This window comes from Capricornis sumatraensis, chromosome 14, assembly GCF_032405125.1.
Source record: "Capricornis sumatraensis isolate serow.1 chromosome 14, serow.2, whole genome shotgun sequence".
Classification (NCBI taxonomy): domain Eukaryota; kingdom Metazoa; phylum Chordata; class Mammalia; order Artiodactyla; family Bovidae; genus Capricornis; species Capricornis sumatraensis.
Window position 1 is genome coordinate 45,070,942 of NC_091082.1, and position 26,638 is coordinate 45,097,579.

Consider the following 26,638-nt stretch of genomic DNA (forward strand, 5'->3'; position numbering starts at 1 on the left):
TTCCTGGTACTCTAGATGGTCAGGCACATGTGCAGGAATGGCCTCATGTCAGGGAACGCCCTAAAAAAGCCTAGTCTCTCATCTCTACCCAACCTTGACACAATATTCAAGCAGCAATTAAAGGCTAAGGTTTGTAAACTACTTGCTTGAGCACTGAAGACATCCTCCTGCCCATACGTTCATACCCAGAGCCCCTCAGCAAAGGTTAGGATACTTGGTTCCAGGCATCTAAAGAAATCTCTATCAAATCATTAGTTACCACTATAAGGAGCAGAGGCTTCAGTGATTGCATGGACAAATAATACAGACTTTATAGAAGTAATCCAGGAAAATCATTAAAAAAACAAACAGTAAAAATAACAAGCCCAGAAGGGAGTGGAATTCTGATTTCCAGAGTTGCTACAATATTATTTCAATAACAATAACAAAAATACAATACATACAAAGAAAAAAGGACAGTATATCCCAAACTCAAGGAATATAGCATTGAATACAAACAATCCAGGAGGAAGCTCACATTCTGAATTTATGAGTCAAAGATTTTAAATTATTTTAAGTCACTATAAATATATTTAAAGAACTAAAGGAAATCATGTCTAAAGAATTAAAGGAAATGCGAGAAGGTATGAGAATGCTGTCTCACCAAAGAATATCAATAAGGAGATACAAATAATACAAGATGAACCAAACAGAAATTCTGAAGTTGCAAAGTTCAACCTCTGAAATGAAAAAGTCATTACAAGGTCTTAACTACAGATGAGAATTAGAAAAAAAAATCAACAAGTATAAAGGCAAGTTGATTAAGATTATCCAGTCTTGAACAGAAAGGGAAAAAAATGAAAACTATTAAGAGAACTTCAAAGACCTATATGACATCAACAAGCTTACTAACATGGGAGTCCCAAGAGAAGAGTATATACAGAGGAAAGAGCTGAATAAATACTTATGAAAATAATGGCCCAAACTTTCTAAATCTGATGAAAAACAATCTGCATATCCAACAAGCTCCACAAACTCCAAGCAAGATCAGCTAAAAGATATCACCACTTAAACACATCAGAAGGCATCCCTGGTGGCTCAGAAGGTAAAGAATATGCCTGCAAATGTAGAAGACTTGAGTTTGATTCTCAAGGTCAGAAATATCCCTTGGAGAAGGGAATGGCTACCCAACTCCAGTATTCTTGCCTGGAGAATTCCATGGACAGAGGAGCCTGGTGGGCTACAGTCTGTTGGATTGCAAAGAGTCCATAGTCAAACGGGCAAAAGCCAAAGGCAAAGGCAACGCTGAAAGTAGCAAGAGAAAATTAATTCAACATGTTCAAAGGGTCCTCAATAAGATTAACAGCTGATTTCACATCAGAAACCACAGAGACATAAAGCCAGAGGGATGACACAGTCAAATTACTAAAAAAAACAAAACAAAAAACCTTTGACAATTTGTTGTTAGCATTATGAGAAATACAAAAGAGATTCCATCAGGCTGAAGTACAAGGACATTAGAGTGTAACTTAAATCCACACAGAGAAATAAAGAGCACCAGTAAAGGTAACTCTCTCTGTATCTAAAAGACATTATAAACATATTTTTGACTGTATTATTTTCTTCTGATTTTAAAATGCATATATCAATAATTATATTTCTTGCTGACAGGCTGATAATATATACAGATGTAATATGTATGAATTAATAGTATAAAGATGTGGGGTGGGAAGTATACTGAAAAAAAGGTTTTATGGACTATTAAAATTATATTGGCATTAAGTTAAACTAGATTTTTAAAACTTAAGTTGGTATCTGTAATCCGAGGGTAACTACTAAGAAAGTTAATTCAGGAAAACACATAATAGTAAATTAATAACAAAAGAATTAAAATGGAATACAAGACAATATTTCACATAAAAGAAGGCAGTCATGGAGAGACAAGATCAAAACAAGAAAAACAGAAAACAAACAGAATGTTAGATGACAATCCCACTTTATGAGTAATTATTTTAATGGTAAATAGAATAAACATGCCAATCAAACGGAAGATTATTGAAATGTATTAAAAATATGACCCAACTCTATATCCAATCTAACAAAAACACTTCAAATTCAAGTACACAAAAAGGGTGACAGTTAAAGAACGGAAAAAGATATGTCAAGGGAAAAAAAAGACAATAGACTGAAAGTAACTATTTCTAAGTACATAAAAGAAAAAGGATATATATCAATAGATGACACTTTAACAACATGGGTTTGAACTGCACACAGGTCCATTTATACTTGAACATGGGCTTAAATTTATGTATGCATGTGTCAACCTGGGCAGTTCAAGCTCATGTTGTTCAACGGTAACCTGTACATGATCCATGATTGGTTGCATCCACAGATGTAGAAGAAATGGATATGGAGGACCAACTATGAGACCTGGATATGTGCAGATTTTGGTATCTTTGGCAGGCCCTGGAATCAATCCCCCGTGGATATTGAGGGATGACTATATATATACATATATAAAAAAAGATGTATATTTATATGTAAATATACATATATTCACATGTATGTATAAATACAAGCTCCACAGGGTAGGAATTCCAAAAGTCTAGTGACATGAGAAAAAGGTCGAACTCATTAGAAATCAGGTAAATACAACTTAAACCAAAGAGGTACTGTTTGTTAGCAACAACACAAAGGCAAAAATGTTTAAGTTTTACAGCCTTCATATTCCATGGGTCTGGATATATACAGTGGCATAAACAATTTGGAGGACAATTCAACAATACCCCTAAGACATTACAACCTGTATTTCTGTATAACTTTTGTTTCTGTGTACACACTAAAAAACCCCCTGGTTTGTATATATAAATAAGAACAAAGATGTTCACTGAAGTTTCCTATTGGAAAATTTGGAAATTTTAAGACCCAATTTTAAAGTCTAATAACCATCAATAGGGGAATGGCTAAAGAATATGTATATAACTTCATAAAATACAATAATCAAAAGTAGTTCAAAACTAATTAACACTGTATGTAGCTATATGCATGTAATCTCAAAACATTACTACATGGAGAAAAAATTACCAAGTAAGAAGTATGATATAATTAACATAAAAATTCACTCTATATTTTAACACAGGAAAAAAATCCTCTATATATATTATGTGTAAAAGTATGGAAAAGATCTGGAAGAATGCATTCCAAATTCCTAACAGATTATAGAGTAATGGTCAAAGGGGTTTTATCTGTAATACTCTAATTTCTTAAAAAGAATATATGAATATATGAGTTGCACAATTTGGAAAATATTTTAAATGTACAAATTTCCTAACTGGAATATTGGTAATATCCTATGACTCTCTGGATAGATCCCAGGATATTTTGTCCAAGCTAGAAAGTACAGATGTACGCTGGACCAGCTCCATAAAAGGAGTTTGACAATAGATAAAAAGGTATTATCATGTGACAGAAATTAGATCATAATGATATCTTCTATATTTTAATTTTGGCTAAAGTATAATCAGAAAATTATAATAATTCTATAGTGGTATTCTATAGTGGTAAAAACGAGAAAGAAGGTTTTAAGAGTATTGTATCTCCTTTTTTTTTTTTTTTATTACCTAGCACTTCTAGTGAAAAGAAAGCAAATACATGGCATCAAAGTCAAGCTAAATGAAATTTAAAAGAGTACTATTTTGGGTTGTGCTGTTTAAAAAATATTAGAACTGTAATTTAATGAAAGCATACATGTGCAATTGTCAAAAGTCTGATTTTATATCCTAATTGAAAGAATAAAGTCTTCCAGAATAGAAGAAAATAAACAGTACCATTAAGACTTTATTTTTCTTGTTTAAATTATTTGTCCATTCTCCAGAGAATATTTAAACATTATGCCCACATGTTAAGAAATTTGAGTAAGAAGGGAAGTAATAAAGAGCTGGAAAACAATTGCATTCCTAAGTTTGATATAAATAATTTTAGCTTACCTCTCTATTATAATAATTTAAAAATCATATTCACAATAATTTTAAACTTTAAATATTTATAGATATAAGTCCATAATTTCTACCATTCAGTAGTAGTTCTTCCAAGTTATCAGGATTTCGAGCAAGCTGTAGGATCAAAGCAGAACCCCGAACCTTGTCAGGAATATCTTCATATAATAACTCAATGTACTCATCCATGTCATTAATGTTAGCAACTTCATCAATCTGAAACAAAGGAAGAGGAAGGAAGTACTCTAAAAGAATAGCAGCGCTCAACAGAGTTGTCAAAGGAATGATATTTTGTGATCAATATATTGCTCTTGATAATGAGACAAGTTTTCAAAGGACTCATGGTAGCAATCTTTTTGTACATAGTAGCAATCTTTTTGTACAGGGAGAGATTAGATCTTTGGGTGATGGAACTTCAATATGAAAATAGTCATAAACCATATGATAAAAACAGGATGTAAACAAACTCTAAAATTGGCCTATTTATATTAATAAAGTATCTTAAATGTAAAATACTATCTACCATAATATATTAAACACTATTTTAAAACACACTGCAATTAGAATAGTTAATACTTTTCACAATTTATCAAAATAAATTGTCTAAAAAACATACCCAATAATTTTTTCCTTTATTAAATATTTATTTCCTATCTTTTTTGGGAACTTTAAGTTCAACCACTTCTAAAAATTCCACACTTGTCTAATGTAACTATAGGAACTACTGATGGTAAAAGCATTACCTTACAATCAGTTCTCTAATATATAAAAATACAGTCTTACCTCCATTCCTTCAAAAGGAGGTGGATCTTTAGGCTTGCTTGACTTCTCTTTTTTTTCTGTAAAAAGATTTTGTTTTAATGAGAAGAACCAGGATTTTGGATTTCTGGCTAATTTTTATTTTCAGCAGCTGAGTTTAATTCTAGCTAAGCTGGGGATCTTAAAATGAGTAATTTATGAGGTAATCTTTTTCCAATGTATAAAAAATGCTCATCTATAGTACATTTGTTCTAATGAGGATATCCAGGAGAGTTTAATAAAATATATAAATAATCTCCAAGTTACGTTAGGTCACAATTTAGCTTCCTCATTGTTTAACAGTTAGGTATGTAAATACCTAGACTTGCCAACAAGAAGCAAAAAATCTATTTTTTCTTTTTTTTTCCTAATTCACATTTAAGGTGAGAATGAGAACATCAAAAACTAATGAATTAGGTAACAAAAAGACTAAAATTAAAATTAACAAAGAAAATGGAAAAGAAATAACCTGGGTAAAGTTAAGAAGCTAAAATACAGTTGCTGATTTTTTAAACAAAATTAGGTCCATAAATTAAAAGGCAAATGTTTAATATTTGTGCTAATTTAATCCTCACTTGCTCCCAAATGGATTAAAGAGGCATTAACGGTGGTGAATATAACTCTGAGTCATTTGTTATGTTGAATTATTTGACTAAAAGCAGAATTTCGTATTCTAAAAAGAAAATAAAAAAATGCTTCACTGATCTGATCTGGATCAAAAACATAAGCAATGACTGTACATTAAAATAAGTTTAAGTAATATCAAATTTTTGATTCTAAAATTAGCAAATGCTTTACATATAACAGGAATTAATCCTGATTGTTTTTGGAAGAAGGTAGCCATTCTAAACAAAGTTATGTTTTCTCAACAGCTAGATTTTTCCTCAAACAGATAACTTATTATGACAGTAGTTTTAATAAATAAAGAAAAAAAAGACTTATGGTAAAGAATCATATAATCAAAAGCTACTATAATTTTATTTTAACCACCTTTAGGGCTAGGTTTCTGGCTTTGAAATAGTGAATATCAAGTAAAAAGAAAGAACATAGAATCATTTCTAAAAATAAATGTATATATGCTATAGCATAGCATTTCATATATGTCTCCAAACATTAGTATCTATATAAAGAAACAATGATTTGAATTTATGTAATATGAAAATTTCCTCATATTACTCTAATTTCTGGGGAAGGAGGTAAGAAGACTGATTTACCTTGAAAACTCAGTGAAAGGGTTCTCATTAAAGATTTTATTTTATTTTATTACAAATGTCCTCAGAATTGTATTAAGGGCTTCCCTGGTGGCTCAGAGGTTAAAGCATCTCCCTGGAATGTGGGAGACCTGGGTTCGATCCCTGGGTGGGGAAGATCCCCTGGAGAAGGAAATGGCAACCCACTCCAGTACTCTTGCCTGGAGAATCCCATGGAGGGAGGAGCCTGGTAGGCTACAATACATGGGGTTGCAAAGAGTCAGACACAACTGAGCGACTTCAGTACTTCAGTACAGTAGCATTAGGAAAGATTAATTTTAATTATATTATACAACCTACAGTAGGAACAGACACATCTTAAAAGCACAGGATTTACTTTTCTCATTTTCAACTTAACTTATTGAAGATATTATCTTTTATCATCCAGTAACACCGTGACAGAAATAGTCTATCACAAAGAAGTTAAAAATTTTTGATAATATTTTCCTTACAGCACTTATTATTAATAATTAATAGGTATACAGCTAAGTAGTTGGAGTGCCAGCTATGCAGTTGGAAATAATCAAGTTTGAAATGCTTATTTTTGTTTTTAAATAAATTCACAGCTATTCAATTCATTCAACAAACACATACTGATCATATAATGTGTGCTATATACTGTATACAAGGCTAACTAATAAAAGTACATATTAGGCACAAGGCATTTTATTTGCTATGGATGGAGAGAAATGATTGCTTAATTTTTTTAAAAGTGCAAATAAATTTTCTCTTTCATTTTTTCTACTTAATACAATCAAAACTGAAGTATAAGCTATGTCAAGGGTACCATATAATAGAACTCAGGAATGAAAAGAAAGATATACGTAAACTTAATAAGTGAAGTGAAGGGAAAGTTGCTCAGTTGTGTTCAACTCTTCGCGACTCCATGGACTGTCCATTAATAAATACTATGAAATGGAATAAGTAACCACTGATTAATCTGAGATAACTTTCCATTTAAATACCTGTACTTTTGTTTTGAGCTTGGACATTGGAAAATGTCTTCTATAAATAATCAATTACTTAGCTCTAAGTTTAATGAATTTATTCTTTTATGAGGCAATTAAAGATAGAAGAATAGTAACAATAGAGATGTTTGGCAATGAAAAGGTAAGTTTTCCTAAGAAAGATTCACAAAACATATGCATACCACAAATATTTTAACACTTAAATACTTTAGTAATCCAAATTATCAATTAATTGTCAATAAGAAATATAGAAAATATAAATAAGTTGCTCGGGTGGAGAAAACAGGTTTCCACGCCTCAATTCTCTCTTTTTATTATTCCAGAATCAATATGAAAGATATTTGCTTTTTTATTCCTTATTTTATCATATGTGCGCATGCACACACACACACTTAGTATAAAATAGATCATTTTGTAAGCCTGGAATACTAGTATGTTTGTTTATTCTTTCATTCACTTAGTCACAGCACTAACAACAACAACAAAAAAACCATCACCATTTAAATATCAAAAGTACAAACTACAGTCAAACAACTCTGGTTTTGTTTTTTTTTTAATTTTTTAATTAATTAATTTATTTTAATTGGAGGCTAATTACTTACAATATTGAGGTGGGTTTTGCTATGGTTTTGCGTTAAAAATTTAGTTGTTCTTCTACTTACCTTTCCCTGACATTGAATCACGGCGGTTCTGGAGATAGTACAACAGCTGTTCTACTTCATTTAGCTTTGAGGGATGAATGAGTTTACATTCCTCAACCACCTTCCGTGCCAGGGAACTTATATCTGTGTTGGCATTGAGACTCTTAAGACGGATGCTGCAGGCAAATCAGAATTTTCCAACTCAGTTATTATTAAAGTAAGTAACAATTTAAACAGTACTTCTTTTAAATAATTTATAAAATATTTAAGTGTACCTGACATAGTCTCTTTTAGTAACATGTAATAAAGTATAAGATATAGCTAGACTTAGAAAAAAATGCAAAACAATGATTTTCCTCAAATTGGACAAATGAGATAACAAAAGGAATGGTAAAGTCTACATCTCACTCATCTAGGGAGGATAGCATATCCAGAGACCAGTTATAAAACAGTCTTTCTGATGTCATAGATATATATTTATATCATATAAAGTTTTTAATTATTAGATATGAAAATCCATAGTGACAAAAATAAATCATTTTCTTGACCATATTCACAGTCATAGTTTTCAGTTTAGGACAGAATACAATATTTACATATTCAGATTTGATTATTCTGATGGAAATTATGCAGAAGGAAAAAAAAGTAGGATGCATTTTAAGACTTATATGAGGAATGCTGAGGAACAAATGAATATAGTTATATTTGTCAGTACATTAAAAAAAAAAACAGGTTCTTCCTCCTTTTTAATTTAGTCCAGGAAATTCACTGCAAGATGAATAAGAAAAGGTTGTTCAAAATCTGGAAGCAATTGCCAATTTACATGGATTCATGACAACAAAGAAAGCTATAAGGACAAAAAATTAGGTTCAGGGTGAAGACTCAAACTGGTGGCAAGAGATTCTCGCAAGCAGATGCACTCATGCAAGGCTTAGATTCAAAAAGAGAAACGAAAGAAAGGAGCCACAGTGCTGAAATACTTCCTAGTGAAGATCTCTAGTGAAGATGGCTTAGTTAAAAGGCAGAGGAACTGGAGATCAAATTGCCAACATCCGCTGGATCATTGAAAAAGCGAGAGTTCCAGAGAAACATCTACTTCTGCTTTACTGACTATGCTAAAGCCTTTGACTGTTTCTGTGTGTGTGTGTGTGTGTGTGGAAAATTCTTCAAGAGATGGGAATACCAGACCACCTGACCTGCCTCCTGAGAAATCTGTATGCAGGTCAAGAAGCAACAGTTAGAACTGGACATGGAACAAGAGACTGGTTCCAAATTGGGAAAAGAGTATGTCAAAGCTGTATACTGTCACCCTGTTTATTTAACTTATATGCAGAGTACATCATGAGAAATGCTAGCCTGGATGAAGCACAAGCTGGAATTAATGTTGCCGGGAGAAATACCAGTAACTTCAGATATGCAGATAACACCACAGTTCAGTTCAGTTCAGTCGCTCAGTTGTGTCTGACTCTTTGTGATCTCATGGACTGCAGCATGCCAGGTTTCCCTGTCCATCACCAACTCCCAAAGTTTACTCAAACTCATGTCCATTGAGTCGGTGATGCCATCCAACCATTTCATTCTCTGTCATCCCCTTCTCTTCCTGCTTTCAATCTTTCCCAGCTTCAGGGTGTTTTCAAATGAGTCAGTTCTTTGCATCAGGTGGCCAATGTATTGGAGTTTCAGCTTTAGCATCAGTCCTTTCAATGAATATTCAGGACTGATACCACACTCATGGCATAAAGAGAAGAAGAACTAAACAGCCTCTTGATGAAAGTGAAAGAGGAGAGTGAAAAAGTTGGTTTAAAACTCAACATTCAGAAAACTAAGATCATGGCATCTGGTTCCATTACTTCATGGGAAATAGATGGGGAAACAATGGAAACAGTGAGAGACTTTATTTTAGGGGGCTCCAAAATTACTACAGATGGTGACTGCAGCCATGAAATTAAAAAATGCTTGCTCCTTAGAAGAAAAGTTATTCCCAACCTAGACAGCATATTAAAAAGCAGAGACATTACTTTGCCAAAATCCATCTAGTCAAAGCTATGGTTTTCCCAGTAGTCATGTATATATGTGACAATTGGACTATAAAGAAAGCTGAGCACAGAATTGATGCTTTTTAACCGTGGTGTTGGAGAAGACTCTTGACAGTCCCTTGGACTGCAAGGAGATCAAACCAGTTCATCTTAAAGGAAATCAGTCCTGAATATTCATTGGAAAGACTGATGCTAAAGCTGAAACTCCAATACTTTGGCCACCTGATGTGAAAGAACTGACTCATTGGAAAAGACCCTGATGCTGGGAGAGATTGAAGGCAGGAGGAGAAGGGGATGACAGAGGATGAGATGGTTGGATGACATCCTTGACTCAATGGACATGAGTTTGAGTAAACTCCGGGAGTTGGTGATGGACAGGGAAGCCTGGTGTGCTGCAGTCCACAGGGTCACAAAGAGGTGGACATGACTGAGCAAATGAACTGAAGATGGCTAAGTTTGGGAGAAACTGAAGGTATTAGAGGCAACAGGGACAGAGACCTTAGAAAAAGAGGCGACAGGGACAGAGACCTTAGAAAAATGTCCTGCACTCAGCATCTCTGAAGTCATTATTCAGATACAGATGCTCTCTCCTGAAACAAGTCTAGTAAAGTGATTTGAATATTATTCCCAGTTATACAGTCATCCCCAAATCCTGTCCTCTTGGGATTCGATAAGCTACTGTACAGCTTTTAATATATTCCTTTTATGCTTGACTTTGCTGGAGAGGTTTCTATGGTCTGCAACAAGAATCCTAGCAGTACTCTGTCTCTTTATTTTAGTTTTTTCTATAATTTATTTGGTTTTTTAACTTTCTACCTTTTAAGTCTTTTAAACTACAGAATACTTTTGTATAATTTTAGCTGCACATCAGGAAGTAGAAATATAAAGGAGAATTCATCCTGAGAAAACCTCTCAAAAGACCTCTCCATGTTTAATTTTAACAAGGAACTGGGAAATCTTGAGTTTCCATAAATCTGATTGAGAACAGGCATGGTAGAAATTCTATAAATATAATTTTGGAAATTTTCTTGCTAGTCTTTTTCAGAAGAGTTTTAGATTTACAGAAAAATAGTGCAGAAAGTAGAGTTACCATATATGTCCCCACCACCCTCCCTCAATACAGTTTCTTCTATTATCACCATCTTGTGGTAACTTTGTCATAACTGATGAATCATTTTGACATACTATTAACTAAAGTGTACAGTTACATTAGGGTGCAGTCTGCAATGTATAGTTCTGTGGGCTTGAACAAATGCCTAATTTCACACACACACAAAATAGTTTGAACTACCCTAAAAATGCCCTGTGTTCCACATATTCTCCCCTTCCCCACGCCATAACCCCTAAGAACCGCTAATCTACTTTTACTTCAGTTTTGCCTTTTCTAGATGGTCAAAGAGTTGGAATCATACAGTATATAACCTTTCCAGTCTGGCTTCTTTCACTTAGTAATATGCATTTAGGTTCCTCTATGTTTTTTCATTGCTTGATGGTTGATTTCTTTTAGTGCTGAATAATACTTGACTATATGGATGCAACACAGTTTGCTTACTCTTTTGCCTACTGAAGGATATTTTGGCTGCTTCCAACTGTTGACAGTTATAAAGCTGCTATAAAGATTCACGTGCAGGTTTCTGTGTGGACATAAATTTTCAACTCATTTTGGGTTAATATCTAAGAGCAAAACTGTTGGATCATATGGTAAGTATATGTTTAGCTTAGAAACTGCCAAAATGCCTTCCAAAGTAGCTGTTACATTTTATATTTTCATTAGCAATGAGTGAGTTTCTGTTGTTCCACATCCTCACCAGCATCTAGTGCTATTAGTGTTTTAGACTTCGAACATTTAACAGGTCTGTAAGTAGTATTTTGATTTAATAAAGCAGACCTTTAAAAATCATTTTTAGATTTATTTTCTACTATATATATAAACAATCTAATTATCATCATCTTTCCAAGTAATAGAAAGACTCTATTCTTTTAGTGTGTACATTTTTGTCCTAAATCCTTCCCTTACTGAAAGAGACAAATATATATATATATGACTAAGATTTAATGTCAAATACATACGACTAGCTATATGTTTACTGATTATTTCTTTAATCAAAAAAATAATCTTCATAGGCATCCCATGCCTATTAAGAACACAAAAAACTCACAAAAAATGTGCATGTTATTTTCAGATCATAAAAAATTCTAACCAGTTGAGAACCACTGCTATGCATTTAAGCTGTGGTGCTTCTCAGTGAGCTAAATAACATCATATGCACTCCTAGTATCCTGACCATACTTAACTACATTATATTCTACACTATGTACTTAATCACTGAATATACCAAAACATACTAACTTTTTAATTAATTCCCAAGTCAAATATTTTTCTGCAGGGAATAAAGTTGGGAAACAATATTAGGTGATCTCAGACCCTTTCTACTTCCACAAAACTATGGCAAGAGTGCAAGATCATTGCCAGCACAACTGAAGACAAATGAAAAAGGCCAGTTCCCAAGGGACTCCTGAAAGTACTACAAAAGCAGAAAGGAAAGTGTGTAGAATACTGGGAGATCTAACGTCAATTCACTGAGTCAGAAAACGCTTGTCCTACTATTAACATCTTTCAGATGGCTGGATTTTTAAGGGATGAATTCAAGGTACATGTCCCATTTGTGAATTCTAGAAGTCATATACCTTTCTGTAATTTCAGGGAAGAAAGAATATGGTATCAGCTAAAATACAAACTTGCTAAATTAGGCTAGAATGTCTAACATAAACATATCTCTTATAATTGATTTCACAAGTCATATTCTACTATATGCATTTATAAAATGGGATTAATAAGAACAAGCATTTTTCATTAGGTTCCAATTAAGTTCATAAACATGATTTTCTCTGGAATATACTCTATATTTATAGCTTAATATAGTCTCTGCTTCACTAAGATAATGTAGGTTGAGAGGAATGCCATAGTCATTCATTATCTATGCAAATTTAAATAACATCAGATTTCTACAAACTTTGTATAAGGTTTACTACTTTCAAATATGCACAAATGAAGAAAACTTACATTTTTTGGCATTCCTTTCGTTCTCCCAACATGGGATCCCCCATTTCTCCAAGAATGGTAGCTTCCACTTCATACTGAACAATAAGTGCTTTTTCTGATGGATGTACATCGATATTTCCTCCTTTAACTTTCCTATAAAAGAAAAACAGGATAGCTACATTAAAAGCTCACAGAACATCCAGGTGTTTATCTAGCTCCTAGTTCCAAAAGCATGTGTGTTACATTAACACATGCATTTAAATCAGATTTACTCTTGAATTGGGCCAAGAAATAATTCTTTTTCTCCAATTTTATAAACTCTTTGTTATATATATAATTCTTGGTCTTGCAGAAAGTACCTTTATGAAGAGCTCTGAAAAAAATGCATTTATCCAAAGAATCATGCATAATAGCCAGTGAGTAAAAAAAAAAAATTAAAATGGTTGTGGAGAGAATAATCTCAATTGAAAGTCAGCAATTTAAAACCAAAGACAGCTGCCCCAAAATTTATATTAAAAAAAAATTAACCTGCTCAATAGTTAACCCATTAACTGTATTACAGAAGGACATGAAGAAATTATCCAAATTGCAAAATAATACTGTTATCAATTAACATAATTATATAAATTGAGTTAGTACCTAAATCACGTACAAATTGTGTAACAAAAGAGAATTTACAGGTTATATTCTATAGTCATGTGTCCAAAATTATAGTGACATTAGCAAGCTATAATCTCTGTGTTGTACATTACATCCTTGTCCCTTATTGTAAGTTGTTTGTATCTACTAATTCCCTTCACCTATTTTGGCTCTCCTCTTACACTTCTCCCCTCTGGTGACCTCTAGTTTATCTGTATCTCAGTGTCTGTTTTTATGCTGTTATACTTGTTCACTTGTTTTATTTTATATTCTACATATAAGTGAAAACACAGAGTATTTTTCTTTCTCTGCCTGACTTATTTCACTAATCATAATATCTTCCAGGTCCATCCGTGTTGTCACAAATGTAATCACTACTTGCTATTGGTCACTTTAGCAGCAGATAAAACAAGTTTTATTAAAAGAGACTGAAGAGACTGCAATGGAAGCAAGTAAAATTTCTCACTGTAATCAGAGCTGGTTATCTGCATAGTGGGATCTTTTAACCTAATGGGAAGGAAGAGAAATATGACAACATCTTAAATTCCAAAAATCAGAAACTCAAAACTTTTTCTTCAGTAGGAATAACTGGCCTATTATGCATATTTCAATGTAATTTTAAAATAACTTTTTACTTCAGTTCAGCAACTCCAGTACTGAATTTACATAGAAGGGGGTAACTGAATCCAATTGAAGAGAATCATAAGGATAAAATATAACTGCAGATCCTAGGAGCAACCTCATACTAACACTTTCAAAGTGGGTCTTCCACACTATTAACAACTGACAGAATTTCAGAATTCTTTATTACAACAAGGCTACTGAGGTAAGCCTTACAAGGTAAGGCTACAGAGCTTTACCCTCTTAAGAGGAACTTAAGAGCCTCTTGATAAAGGTAAAAGAAGAGAGTAAAACAGCTGGCTTAAAACTCAACTTTCAAAAAACTAAGATCATGGCATTCAGTCCCGTCACTTCATGGCAAAAAGATGCGGAAACAATGGACGCAGTGACAGACTTTATTTTCTTGGGCTCCAAAATCAATGCAGATGATGACTACAGCCATAAAATTAAAAGACACTTGCTCCTTGGAAGAAAAGCTATGACAAACCTAGACAGCGTATTAAAAAGCAGAGACATCACTTTGGTTCTGTAATCTATATTAGAACAACAATTAACAGTCAAGTGTAGACACAGAAATCAAATATACAGAAGCTAAAGTCTAGGTATGTCAGCAACTAAACTAACTGACAGAAAGATATTCAGATATAAAAAATAAAAGCAGAAACTAGGGATGCCAGTAAAAAACAGAGAATTAGAAAAATATGGATGTGCATATATATATATAATACACACACACAGACATATACATACATGTTAAAGAGAATGGTACAGCTTCTAAAAGGTAAGATAAATGCATGTAAATTCAAGCTAGCAGTCAAAAGCTAGAGGAACCACAGGAATTCAAGACAGTAAGCAAGTACAGCTAAAAAACAAATGTTAATATAGCACTAAAGAAACTATCTTCACTATAAAGAGAAACAGTTATTCCCTTCCTGATGAGATGGAGACCAACCCCAGTACTGAACTTAAACAGGAGGTGGTAACTGTATTCAGTTGAAGAGAATCATAAGGATAAAACATAATTGCAGATCCTAAGAGCAACCTCATAATACACTTTCAACATGGGTCTTCTACATATTAACAACTGACAGAAAAGCATAATGGTTATCCTTTGGTTTGATATTTTGCCTTTCCCAAGGAAATTAAATAGTTCAAAGAACTTCACTATTCCTTTTCAGTTTGGGGGGTTTCTTTTGTACATGTATTTTAAAGAAACTAATTTTATTTATTTATTTACCACTAGTACAATTTGTTTACTGTAGAGAAAAAACAGAACACATAAATTAGCAAAAAGAAAAAAATAAACCAAAAAACCCAGGAGAAACCAACTGTTACGATTTCAGCACACATACATCCAGACATTTTCCTATCTACATATATAACCAGAGAATGTTAGCTCTAGAATTTCCTTAAAGAAAAGGCTTACGGCAGCAATTTGGTAGGGCTGAAACTATATTTTAATAGCAACTGACATAAGAGTGATATAAGTACTAATTGTTTATATCAGTATGAGGGCTGACGGAGATTATAGGTAGAAAAAACTTCTTTCCTGTTCCCCTTTGCACTACCACTGAATATACAAAATACACATATTACAAACTAAGTTCATGTTATAAACACTGTGTGTATTAAAAATACATTAACAATTTACCATAGGATTTCCCTAGTGGCGGAGTAGTTAAGAATCTGCCTCCCCATGCAGGGAACACGGGTTAGATCCCTGATCTGATAGATTCCACACGCTCTGGAGTAACTAAGCAAGCCTGTGTGCCACAACTACTGAAACTTGCACACTCTAGAGCCCATGAGCCACAACTACTGAGACCCATGTGCCCTAGAGCCAGCAACTTGCAATTACTAAGCCCACATGCTTCAACTAATGAAGTCCGAGTGCCTAGAACCTGTGCTCCACCAACAAGAGAAGCCACTGGACTGAGAAGCCCATACATCACAACTAAAGGATAGTCCTCACTCACCTCAACTCGAGAAAGCCCGCACGTAGCAATAAAGACCCAGTGCAGCCATAAGTAAATAAAAAAAATAATACCTTGTCTTTAATACTTCATATTCTCAAATTCCAGATACTCCTATTTGTTGAACACCTTGATTCTTTATTTCTAACTTACACTGCACAAAATTTACAGGATTCCCTCACAAACCACAGCAGTACATTTGGCTGATTTACAAAGTAGTTTTTCTAAAGGTTCAAAACATTTTATAATTCAGTCGCTCTGTATTTATGTACAATATAAAAATTTTTCAATTGATAACCAGTTTCAAATTCTATTTTGGTTAGTAAAATATTCCAGCTTGTTTGGGCACAATCATGAATTATGTCTATAAATAATTTGCTTTTACCATAGCAATGCACCACATCAAAATATATACTTGTATTATCACCACAAAATGAATACTTTTATCTTAAAAGCAAACTTCCTAACTGAATTTAACATGTCATTCATAATGATGACAGATATTTAACAATCAAGAGAATGAACTTCCAATTACTTGGAATTCATCAATCAGGTGAGAAATAATTTAGCCCATTATTGGAATTACCTGATTTACTATTTGTAACACCTTAAGAAGCTCTACACAGTCAGCAAAAAAAAAAAAAGACCAGGAGCTGACTATGGCTCAAATCATGAACTCCTTATTGCCAAATTCAGACTTAAATTGAAGAAAGTAGGGAAAACCACTAGACCATTCATTTAGGTATGACCTAAATCAAATCCCTTACAATTATACAGTGGAAGTGACAAATAGATTCAAGGGATTAGATCTTACAGACAGAGTGCTTGAAGAACTATGAATGGAGGTTCGTGACATTGTACAGGAGGCAGTGATCAAGACCATCCCGAAGAAAAAGAAATGCAAAAAGGCAAAATGGTTGTCTGAGGAGAGAAGAAGAGAAACTAAAGGCAAAGGAGAAAAAGCAAAGATACACCCATCTGAATGCAGAGTTCCAAAGAATAGCAAGGAGAGAAAAGAAAGCCTTTCTCAGTGATCAATGCAAAGAAATAGAGGAAAACAATAAAATGGGAAAGATCAGAGATCTTTTCAAGAAAATTAGAGATACCAATGGAACATGTCATGCAAAGATGGGCACAATAAAGTACACAAACAGTACAGAAGCAGAGGATATTAAGAAGAGGTGGCAAGAATGCACAGAACTATACAAAAAAGAACTTCATGACACAGATAATCACGATGGTGTGATCACTCACCTAGAGCCAGACATGCTGGAATGGAACATCAAGTGGGCCTTAGGAAGCATCACCATGAAAAAAGCTAGTGGAGGTGATGGAATTCCAGTTGAGCTGTTTCAAATCCTAAAAGATGATGCTGTGAAAGTGCTGCATGCAATATGCCAGCAAATTTGGAAAACTCAGCAGTGGCCACAGGACTGGAAAAGGTCAGTTTTCATTCCAATCCCAAAGAAAGGCAATGCTAAAGAATGTTCAACCTACCACACAACTATACTCATCTCACACATTAGCAAACTAATGCTCAAGATTCTCCAAGCCAGGCTTCAGAGTACATGAACTGTGAACTTCCAGATGTTCAGACTGGATTTAGAAAAGACAGAGGAACCAGAGATCAAATTCCCAACATCCGTTGAATCATCAAAAAAGCAACAGAGTTCCAGAAAAACATTTACTTCTGCTTTATTGACTACACCAAAGCCTTTGACTGTGTGGATCACAACAAAATATAGAAAATTCTTCAAGAAATGGGAATACCAGACCATCTTACCTGCCACCTGAGAAGTCCATATGCAGGTCAAGAAGCAACAGTTAAAACTGGACATGAAACAACAATTGGTTCCAAACAGGGAAAGGAGTATGTCAAGGCTGTATATTGTCACCCTGCTTATTTAACTTCTATGCAGAGTATATCATGCAAAATGCTGGGCTGGATGAAGCACAAGCTGGAATCAAGATTGCCAGGAGAAATATCAATAACTTCAGATACGCAGATGACACCACCCTTATGGCAGAAAGCAAAGAACTAAAGAGCCTCTTGATGAAAGCGAAAAAAGAGAGTGAAAAAGTTGGCTTAAAACCCAACATTCAAAAAACTAAGATCATTAAAAAAAAACCAACCTAAAATCATGGCACTATTCATGGTACACTTCATGGTAAATAGATGGGGAAACGATTAACAGTGAGAGATTTTCCTTTTTTGGGCTCCAAAATCACTGCAGATGGTAACTGCAGCCATGAAATTATAAGATGCTGGCTCCTTGGAAGAAAAGTTATTCCCAACCTAGACAGCACATTAAAAAGCAGAGACATTACTTTGTCAACAAAGGTTCATCTAGTCAAAGCTATGGTTTTTCCAGTAGTCATATATGGATGTTGCTGCTGCTGCTGCTAAGTCGCTTCAGTCGTGTCCGACTCTGTGCGACCCCATAGACAGCAGCCCACTAGGCTCCTCTGTCCCTGGGATTCTCCAGGCAAGAATACTGGAGTGGGTTGCCATTTCCTTCTCCAATATGGATGTTAGAGTTGGACTATAAAGAAAGCTGATCATCAAAGAATTGATGCTTTTGAACCGTGGTATTCAAGAAGACTCTTGAGATTCCCTTGGACAGCAAGGAGATCAAACCAGTTCATCCTAAAGGAAATCAGTCCTGAATATTTATTGGAAGGACTGATGCTAAAGCTGAAACTCCAATACTTTGGCCACCTGACGTGAAGAACTGACTCCTTGGAAAAGACGATGATGCTGGGAAAGACTGAAGGCAGGAGAAGAAAGGAACGACAGAGGATGAGATGGTTGGATGGCATCACTGACTTGATGGACATGAGTTTGAGCAAGCTCCGGGAGTTGGTGACGGACAGGGAAGCCTGGTGTGCTTCAGTCCATGAGGATGCAAAGGGTCGGACATGACTGAATGACTGAACTGAACCGATGACACTGATACTAAACTGATGACTTTTTAACTGTTTTGCAAATTTCTTCTATTAATGGAGGATTTTCACTTTTTTTTGTACAAGAGAATTAAAACCAATGTGGTAATATACTGACTTAGAAAAAGTTGTGCTTTTTAAATCTCAATATGAAGTCAGGCTTCACAGACTGATATGAGACTGATATGAGATATCTTTCTTCACATATGATAACTGTCACCTTCAGGCAGTATTCTTAAGTGGTAATATACTGACTTAGAAAAAGTTGTGCTTTTTAAATCTCAATATGAAGTCAGGCTTCACAGACTGATATGAGACTGATATGAGACATCTTTCTTCACATATGATAACTGTCACCTTCAGGCAGTATTCTTAATTACTGACTTCTAAAGTACATCCTGATGTTTCTAGATTTCATATGGATGATGATATCATTATGATTCCTAAAATAGACAACAAACACTAACACTGTACTCTATATTCATCATTAATTTTCTAAAGAAACAAAAGTTTAGCCCTTAATTTTTCAACAAACACATATTTATTTTTGAAAAATTACTCCTGTCAAAAGGATTTACTGCATGTTTGTGTTCAAGACCGTGATGCAGGGGGACTTCCAGGGTGATTCAGTGGTTAAGATTCCATGCTCCAGATTCAGGGGGCCCAGGTTTGAACTAGGGACTTTCCTGGTGGCTCAGCAGTAAAGCATCTACCTGCAATGCAGGAGACATGGGTTCAATCCCTAGGTAGGGAAGATATGCTGGAGAAGGGAATGGCAACCCACTCCAGCATTGTTGCCTGGGAAATCTCATGGACAGAGGAGCCTGGTGGGCGACAGATCATGGGTCCCAAAAGTCAAACACAACTTGGCAACTAAACCACCACCTCAGGGAACTAGATCCCACATGTTGCAACCAGGAGCCCACATGCCGTGACTTAAAAAAAGTCCCTGTGCCACAACTAAGACTCAGCACAGCCAAATTTAAAAAAGAAAGAAAGAAAAAAAGAAAAAGATCATGCTTATTTCTTTAAACAAATAAACAAAGTGTGATGTAGCAGGCTCTTGAACTCACCTCCTCCCACAGAGTCTATACCATCTATGAAACAATTTCCTCTGAAAAACACCCCTAAACTAGTTGAGCAACGTCTACAAAGTGAGCAAACAAGAAAACTCACACCGAAGCAAATAAGACAGACTGACAGACAGTCTTGCCCTAAACCCACCTCTGGTATGGAGACCCACAGTCGGGCAAAAAGTCACAAACCTGAGCTTTTTACCTGAGGAGCAAAGGATTTGAACTCAGCATCTGGCACCCCAACTTTTAAGGCCTATACCTGAGACACCACTCCCAAGATATCTAGCTTCCATGAGACCCAAAGGCCATGGCAAAGGACTGAAACAGTTGTTAAAGGACTTGTGCATGCAGACTCACTCAGCCTAGAGCCCAGGGCACAAGCACCGGACTGAAAAGTGCCAGACTTTCTGTTAAAAAGGATTATTTGGTCATCTTAAAGGATTAGCCTGAGGGGCTGGCATCTAATTTAAAGTATGAGTCTACTGAAATAATCAGGATGGAGGCCAGTAGGTATCATCTTTATGCTCTCCAGATCACCAGTATCTACCCTCCCCAGCCAAGAAAAGGAGCTTGTACCCCTGTCTGGTGCTCCAATTATTCAGACTGCTGCCCAGGGACACCTCTAGATCACCTGACTCTGATGCCCAAACGGCTTACATTCCCAGGTATACAGGAGCATAGTAGAGAAAGAATTCTTAACTGGTTACCACTCCCAAGGCACAGCAGAGAGGCAACGGACTGAGGAAACCAATGTTTCCATGAAAGAGACCCCCTTAGCTTATCTCCACAGTCGTGGATTTAGGGGGCAAGAGTTGTAATTAAACACACACCTAAGGCTGACTGTCATCCTCTTTAGAGACCTGGGAGGGCAGATGCTATCTTTGAGCCTTCACTCTGTCCCACCCCAGAGCACTAGTATCTCTTGAAGGGGAGTTTATACACATATCTGGAGTGTTTTTGTGGCTGCTGTCCAGGTGCTCATAATGTTCATGAGTTCAAAGGGACAACAGTTAAAGGAATAAAAACAAAAACAACAAAAGAAATTAACTGGCTATTATCCCAGGACTCAGCTCAGAGAGAGCACTCAAAATAAAGTAGAGCACTCAAAATAAAGTAGGCTACTTGTATAATCACAAAGGTTTGAAAGGCAACCAAGAGTTAGGCAGGGCTGAATGAAAAAGTTGGTTTCGTAAACAAGGCTACTCCTTCCAGAATGAGAGAGGCGGCTTTTATCTAATGCATAGAAACCAAAACAGAGTCAAGGAAAGTGAAGAAACAGAGGAATGTGTTCTAAGAAAGAATAAGATCAAACCTCAGAAAAAGACGGTAATGAAATAGAAATAAGTGATTTATATGGTAGTAAAAAGTAATCACAGAAATGCTTGCCAAGCTCAGAGGAAGAATGGATGAATGAAGTGTGAATTTCAACAGAGACAGAAAATATTAAAGTACCAAATGGAAGTTACAGAGTTGAAGAATACAATAATAGAACTTAAATATACAACAGAGGCATTCAACAGTAGACTTGATGAAACAGAGGAAAAGATCAGTGAACTCAAAGACAGGATAATACAACACACCCAGAGAAGCAAAAAGAATGAAAAAAGAGTGAAGATAACTAAGTTAACATCAAGCAGAGCAATATTTCCAATATATGAGTCCCAGAAAGAGAAGAGAAAGGGGAAGAACACTTATTTGAAGAAATAATGGCTGAAAGCTCCACTAATCTGAAGAAAACAGACAATCAGATTCAAGAAGCCCAGAGAGTTTCAAATAAGATGAATCCAAAGGGAGCCACAACAAGGCATATTAAAAATGTCAAAAGTCAAAGTGTCAAAAGTTAAAGACAAGGAGAGAATCTTAAATTCAATAGAACAACTTGTGGCATACAAGGGAACCCCCATAAGACTATCAGCAGATATTCAACAGAAATTCTGTAGGTCAGAAGTAGCAGAATATAATCAAAATGGTGAAAGGAAAAAACTGCCAGCCAGTTTTTACTTTATACAGCCAGGTTATGTAGGCTGGCTTCACACACACACACACACACACACACACACACACACACACACACACACACACACATCTAGAAACACAACACTGAACGTAAAACTTCAGTAACATAATACTGAACAACCAATGTGTCAAAGAAGAAATCAGTGCCTTTAGACAAATAAAAGTGGAAACAAAACATAAAACTTAATGCTGCAAAAGCAGTTCTAGGAGGTTAAGTTCATAGAGATAAATGGCTACATCAAGAATCAAAAAAACAAAACAAAACAAAACAAACAGCTTTTCTGGTGGTCTAGTGGTTAAGAATCCACCTGCCAATGCAGAGTACATGGGTCTCACCCCGATCCGGGAAGATCCCACATGCTATGAAGCAACTAAGCCTATGCATCACAACTACTAAACCAACATTCTACAGCCTGTGATTCACAACTACTGAGCCCATGTGCTGCAACTACTGAAGCCTGCACACTTCGAGCCCAGGCACTGCAACAAGAGAAGCCACGGCAATCAGAAGCTTACACCGCGATGAAGAGTAGAGTGGTCCCACTCACCACAGCTAGAGAAAACCTGCACAGAGCAATGAAGACCCAGCACATCCAGAAATAAATAAATCTTAAAAAAAATCTCAAATAAATAACATAACTTTACACCTTAAGTTACTGGAAAAAAATATAACAAACAAAACCCAGAGTTAGTAAAAGAAAAGAAATAACAAAGATCAAAGGGGAAATAAATGAAATAGACACTATAAGGACAACAGAAAAGATCAATGAAACTCAGAGCTGGTTATTTGGAAAGGTAAACAAAATTGATAAACCTTTAGCTGGGCTAACAAGCAAAAAGACAGAGGTGTACAAATACCTTGGAGATCCTAAGCGTTCATTGTCAGAGCACTGCAATAAAGGAAGTATCATTATAAAGCATTAAGTATCATTAAAAAACAAGTCATGTACATTTGTTTCCCAGTGCACATAAATGCTATGTTTACACTATGCTGTGATATAAGTGTGCAATAACACTCTGCTTAAAAATCAATGTACTCATCTTAATTTTAAAATATGTATTTCTAAAAAATGCTAACCATCTGTACCTTCAGCAAGATATAATCTTTTGCAATAGTAATATCAATGATAACTGATCACAGATCACCATAACATATATAATAATGATGGAAAAATTTGAAATATTGGGAGAAGTACCAAATATGGCACAGAGACAGTTCAGTTCAGTTCAGTCGCTCAGTTGTGTCCAACTCTTTGCAACCCCATGAATCACAGCACGCCAGGCCTCCCCGTCCATCACCAACTCCCAGAGTTCATTCAGACTCGCATCCATCGAGTCAGTGATGCCATCCAGCTATCTCATCCTCTGTCGTCCCCTTCCCTTCCTGCCCCCAATCCTTCCCAGCATCAAAGTCTTTTCCAATGAGTCAGCTCTTCACATGAGGTGGCCAAAGTACTGGAGTTTCAGCTTTAGCATCATTCCCTCCAAAGAAATCCCAGGGTTGATCTTCAGAATGGACTGGTTGGATCTCCTTGCAGTCCAAGGGACTCTCAAGAGTCTTCTCCAACACCACAGTTCAAAATCATCAATTCTTTGGCGCTCAGCCTTCTTCACAGTCCAACTCTCACATCCATACATGATTACTGGAAAAACCATAGCCTTGACTAGATAGACTTTAGTCGGCAAAGTAATGTCTCTGCTTTTGAATATGCTATCTAGGTTGGTTATAACTTTTCTTCCAAGGAGTAAGCATCTTTTAATTTCATGGCTGCAATCACCATCTGCAGTGATTTTGGAGCCCAAAAAAATAAAGTCTGACACTGTTTCCACTGTTTCTTCATCTATTTCCCAAGTGAACAAATGATATTGGAACAATGGTACTGACAGACTTGCTTGGCTCAGGGTTGCCACATTAATTTATAAAAATGCAATATCTGCAAAGTGTAATAGAGCAAACTACAATCAAATAAAGTAGGTCCATAAATAAAACCAGAAATAAAAGAGGAGACATTATAATTAATACCATAGAAATATAAAAGATCTCAAGAACTACTATTAACAATTATATTCCAACATATTAGAGAACATAGAAGAAACAGATAAATCCTAGAAACATACACTACTCCCCCCCAAGACTGAATCATGAAGAAATAGAAAGTCAGAATAGACTGATTACTAATAAGATTAAATCAGTAGCCAAAAACCTCCCAACAAACAAAAGACCAGGATCAGATGGCTTCATGGGTGAATTTTACCAATGTTTAAAGTATCAACACCAATCTTTTTCAAACTCTTCTTCAAAACTGAAGAGGAAAGAACATTTCCAAACTCATTTCATGAGGCCAGCATTACCATGATACCAAAACCAGACAAAGACGCTACAAGGAGAAAAATAACCTGATGAACATAGATGCAAAACCCTCAAGAAAATACCAGCAAACCAAATTCAACAATACATTAAAACAATTATCAAATGAAATTTATTCCAGGGATGTAAGGATGGCTCAACAAAACACAAATCAATCAATGTAACATACCCAAACAAAATTAAGAATAAAAGTCATAAACATCTCAATAAATATGGAAAAAAATTTGACAAAATTCAATATACATTTATGATAAAAACTGTCAATAAAGTGGTTATAAGGGGCAAATCTCAACACAATATAGGCCGTATATGACAACGCCATGGCTAACATTATATTGAGTGAAAAATTGAAAGCTTTTCCTGAAAGATCAAGAACAAGTCAAGGATGCCAATTCTTGCTACTTCTATTTAAATAGTATTCGAAGTGCTATCCAAAATGATTGGACAAGAAAAAGAAGTGATAAGTATCCAAATCAGAAAGGAAAAAGTAATGCCATCACTATTTGCACATGACATGATACTACATATAAAACTCTAGACTCCACAAAAAAAAACTGTTAAGAACTAGTCAAATTAAGTAAAGTTGCAAGATATAAAATCAACATAAGTAAATTAGTTCCCTTTCCTTACACTAATATGAACTACCAGAAAGAGAAATGAAGAAAACACTCCCATTTACAAATGCATCAAAAAAGAATAAAACATCTAAGAAATAAATTTAACCAAGGAGATGAAAGACCTGTATATTGAAAACTGTAAAACAATGAAAAAAATTGAAAAAGACACAAATAAAGGGAAATATATTCCATGCTTATGAATTAGAAGAATTAAAATTGTTAAAATGTCCATATTACCCAAAGCAATCTAAAAACTAAAATGCAATCCTTATCAAAATCTCAATGCAGAAACTATAAAACTCTTAAGAGGAAAACATAGGCAAAACACTCTTTGACATAAGTCACAGCAATATCCTCTTTGACCCACCTCCTAAAGTAATGGAAATTAAAACAAAAAGAAACAAGTGGGACTTAATTAAACTTAAAAGGTTTTGCACAGCAAAGGAAAACAAAAACAAAATGAAAAGACAATCCTCGGAAAGGGAGAAAACAACTGCAAATGAAACAACTGACAAAGGATTAATCTCCAAAATATACAAGCAGTTTATGCAGCTCAGTACCAGAAAAACAACCCACAAAATCAAAAAGTTGGAGGAAGACCTAAACAGACATTTCTCCAAAGATGACATACAGATGGCCAACAAACACATGCAAAGAGGCTCAACATGGCTCATTATTAGAAACATGCAAATGAGGTATCAAAACTACAATGCGGTATTACCTCAAACCTGTTGGAATGCCCATCATCAAAAAATCTACCAACAATAAATGTTGGGACAGTGTGCAGAGAAAAGGGAACCCTTTTGCACTGTTGGTGGGAATGTTTCAGTCACTATGGAGAACGGTATGGAGATTCCTTAAAAACCTAGGAATAAAACTATCACATGACCCAGCAATCCCACTACTGGGCATATAAAACCGTAACTAAAAAGTCACATGTACCCCAATATTCATAGCAGCACTATTTACAATAGCTAGGATATGGAAGCAACCTAGATGTCCACTGGCAGGCAGAGGAATGGATAAAGAAGTGTGGTACATATATACAAAGAAAATATTACTCAGCCATAAAAAGGAACACATCTGAGTCAGTTCTAGTGAAGCAGATGAACCTAGAGCCTATTATGCAGGTGAAATAAGTCTGAAAGAGAAAACCAAATTCCGTATACTAATGCATATATACGGAATCTAGAAAATGCTACCGATGAACCAATCAACAGGGCAGAAATAGAGATGCAGACATAGAGAACAGACTTTGGACACAGTGAGGGAAGGAGAGGGTGGGACGCACTGAGAGAGCAGCGCTGACATATATACACTACCATGTGTAAAACAGAGCCAGTGGGCAGCTGCTGTATGGGCACCGGGAGCTCATTCCAGTGCTCTGCGACAACTGAGAGGAGTGGAATGGGGAGAAGGGAGGATGGGGGGAAGGTTCAGGAGGGTGGGGGCACATGTTTGTGGCTGATTCATGTTGTTGTATAGCAGGAGCCAACATGATACTGTAAACCAACCACCCTCCAATTGAAAATAAATTTAAAAATACAAAAAAATCTCAATAGCAATTTTCACAGAAATAGAACAAAAAATCCTAAAAGTGTATAGAACAACAAAAGATCCTGAATAGCCGAAGTAATCTGAGAAAGAACAAAGTTAGCAGCATCATGTATCCTAA

General features: G+C 35.3%; 1 protein-coding gene across 1 annotated transcript in view; it reads right to left on the bottom strand.

Moving 5' to 3' along the window:
• Positions 1–26,638, bottom strand: part of KIFAP3 (kinesin associated protein 3) — a 146,074-nt gene that overhangs the window by 113,288 nt on the left and 6,148 nt on the right. Inside the window, exons 2-5 of the mRNA XM_068985999.1 lie at positions 12,732–12,863; positions 7,653–7,807; positions 4,758–4,813; positions 4,049–4,190 (exon numbers count right to left, since the gene is read on the bottom strand). Of these exons, the coding sequence (XP_068842100.1) occupies positions 4,049–4,190; positions 4,758–4,813; positions 7,653–7,807; positions 12,732–12,863 (485 nt within the window). The remainder of the gene's footprint in view (positions 1–4,048; positions 4,191–4,757; positions 4,814–7,652; positions 7,808–12,731; positions 12,864–26,638) is intronic.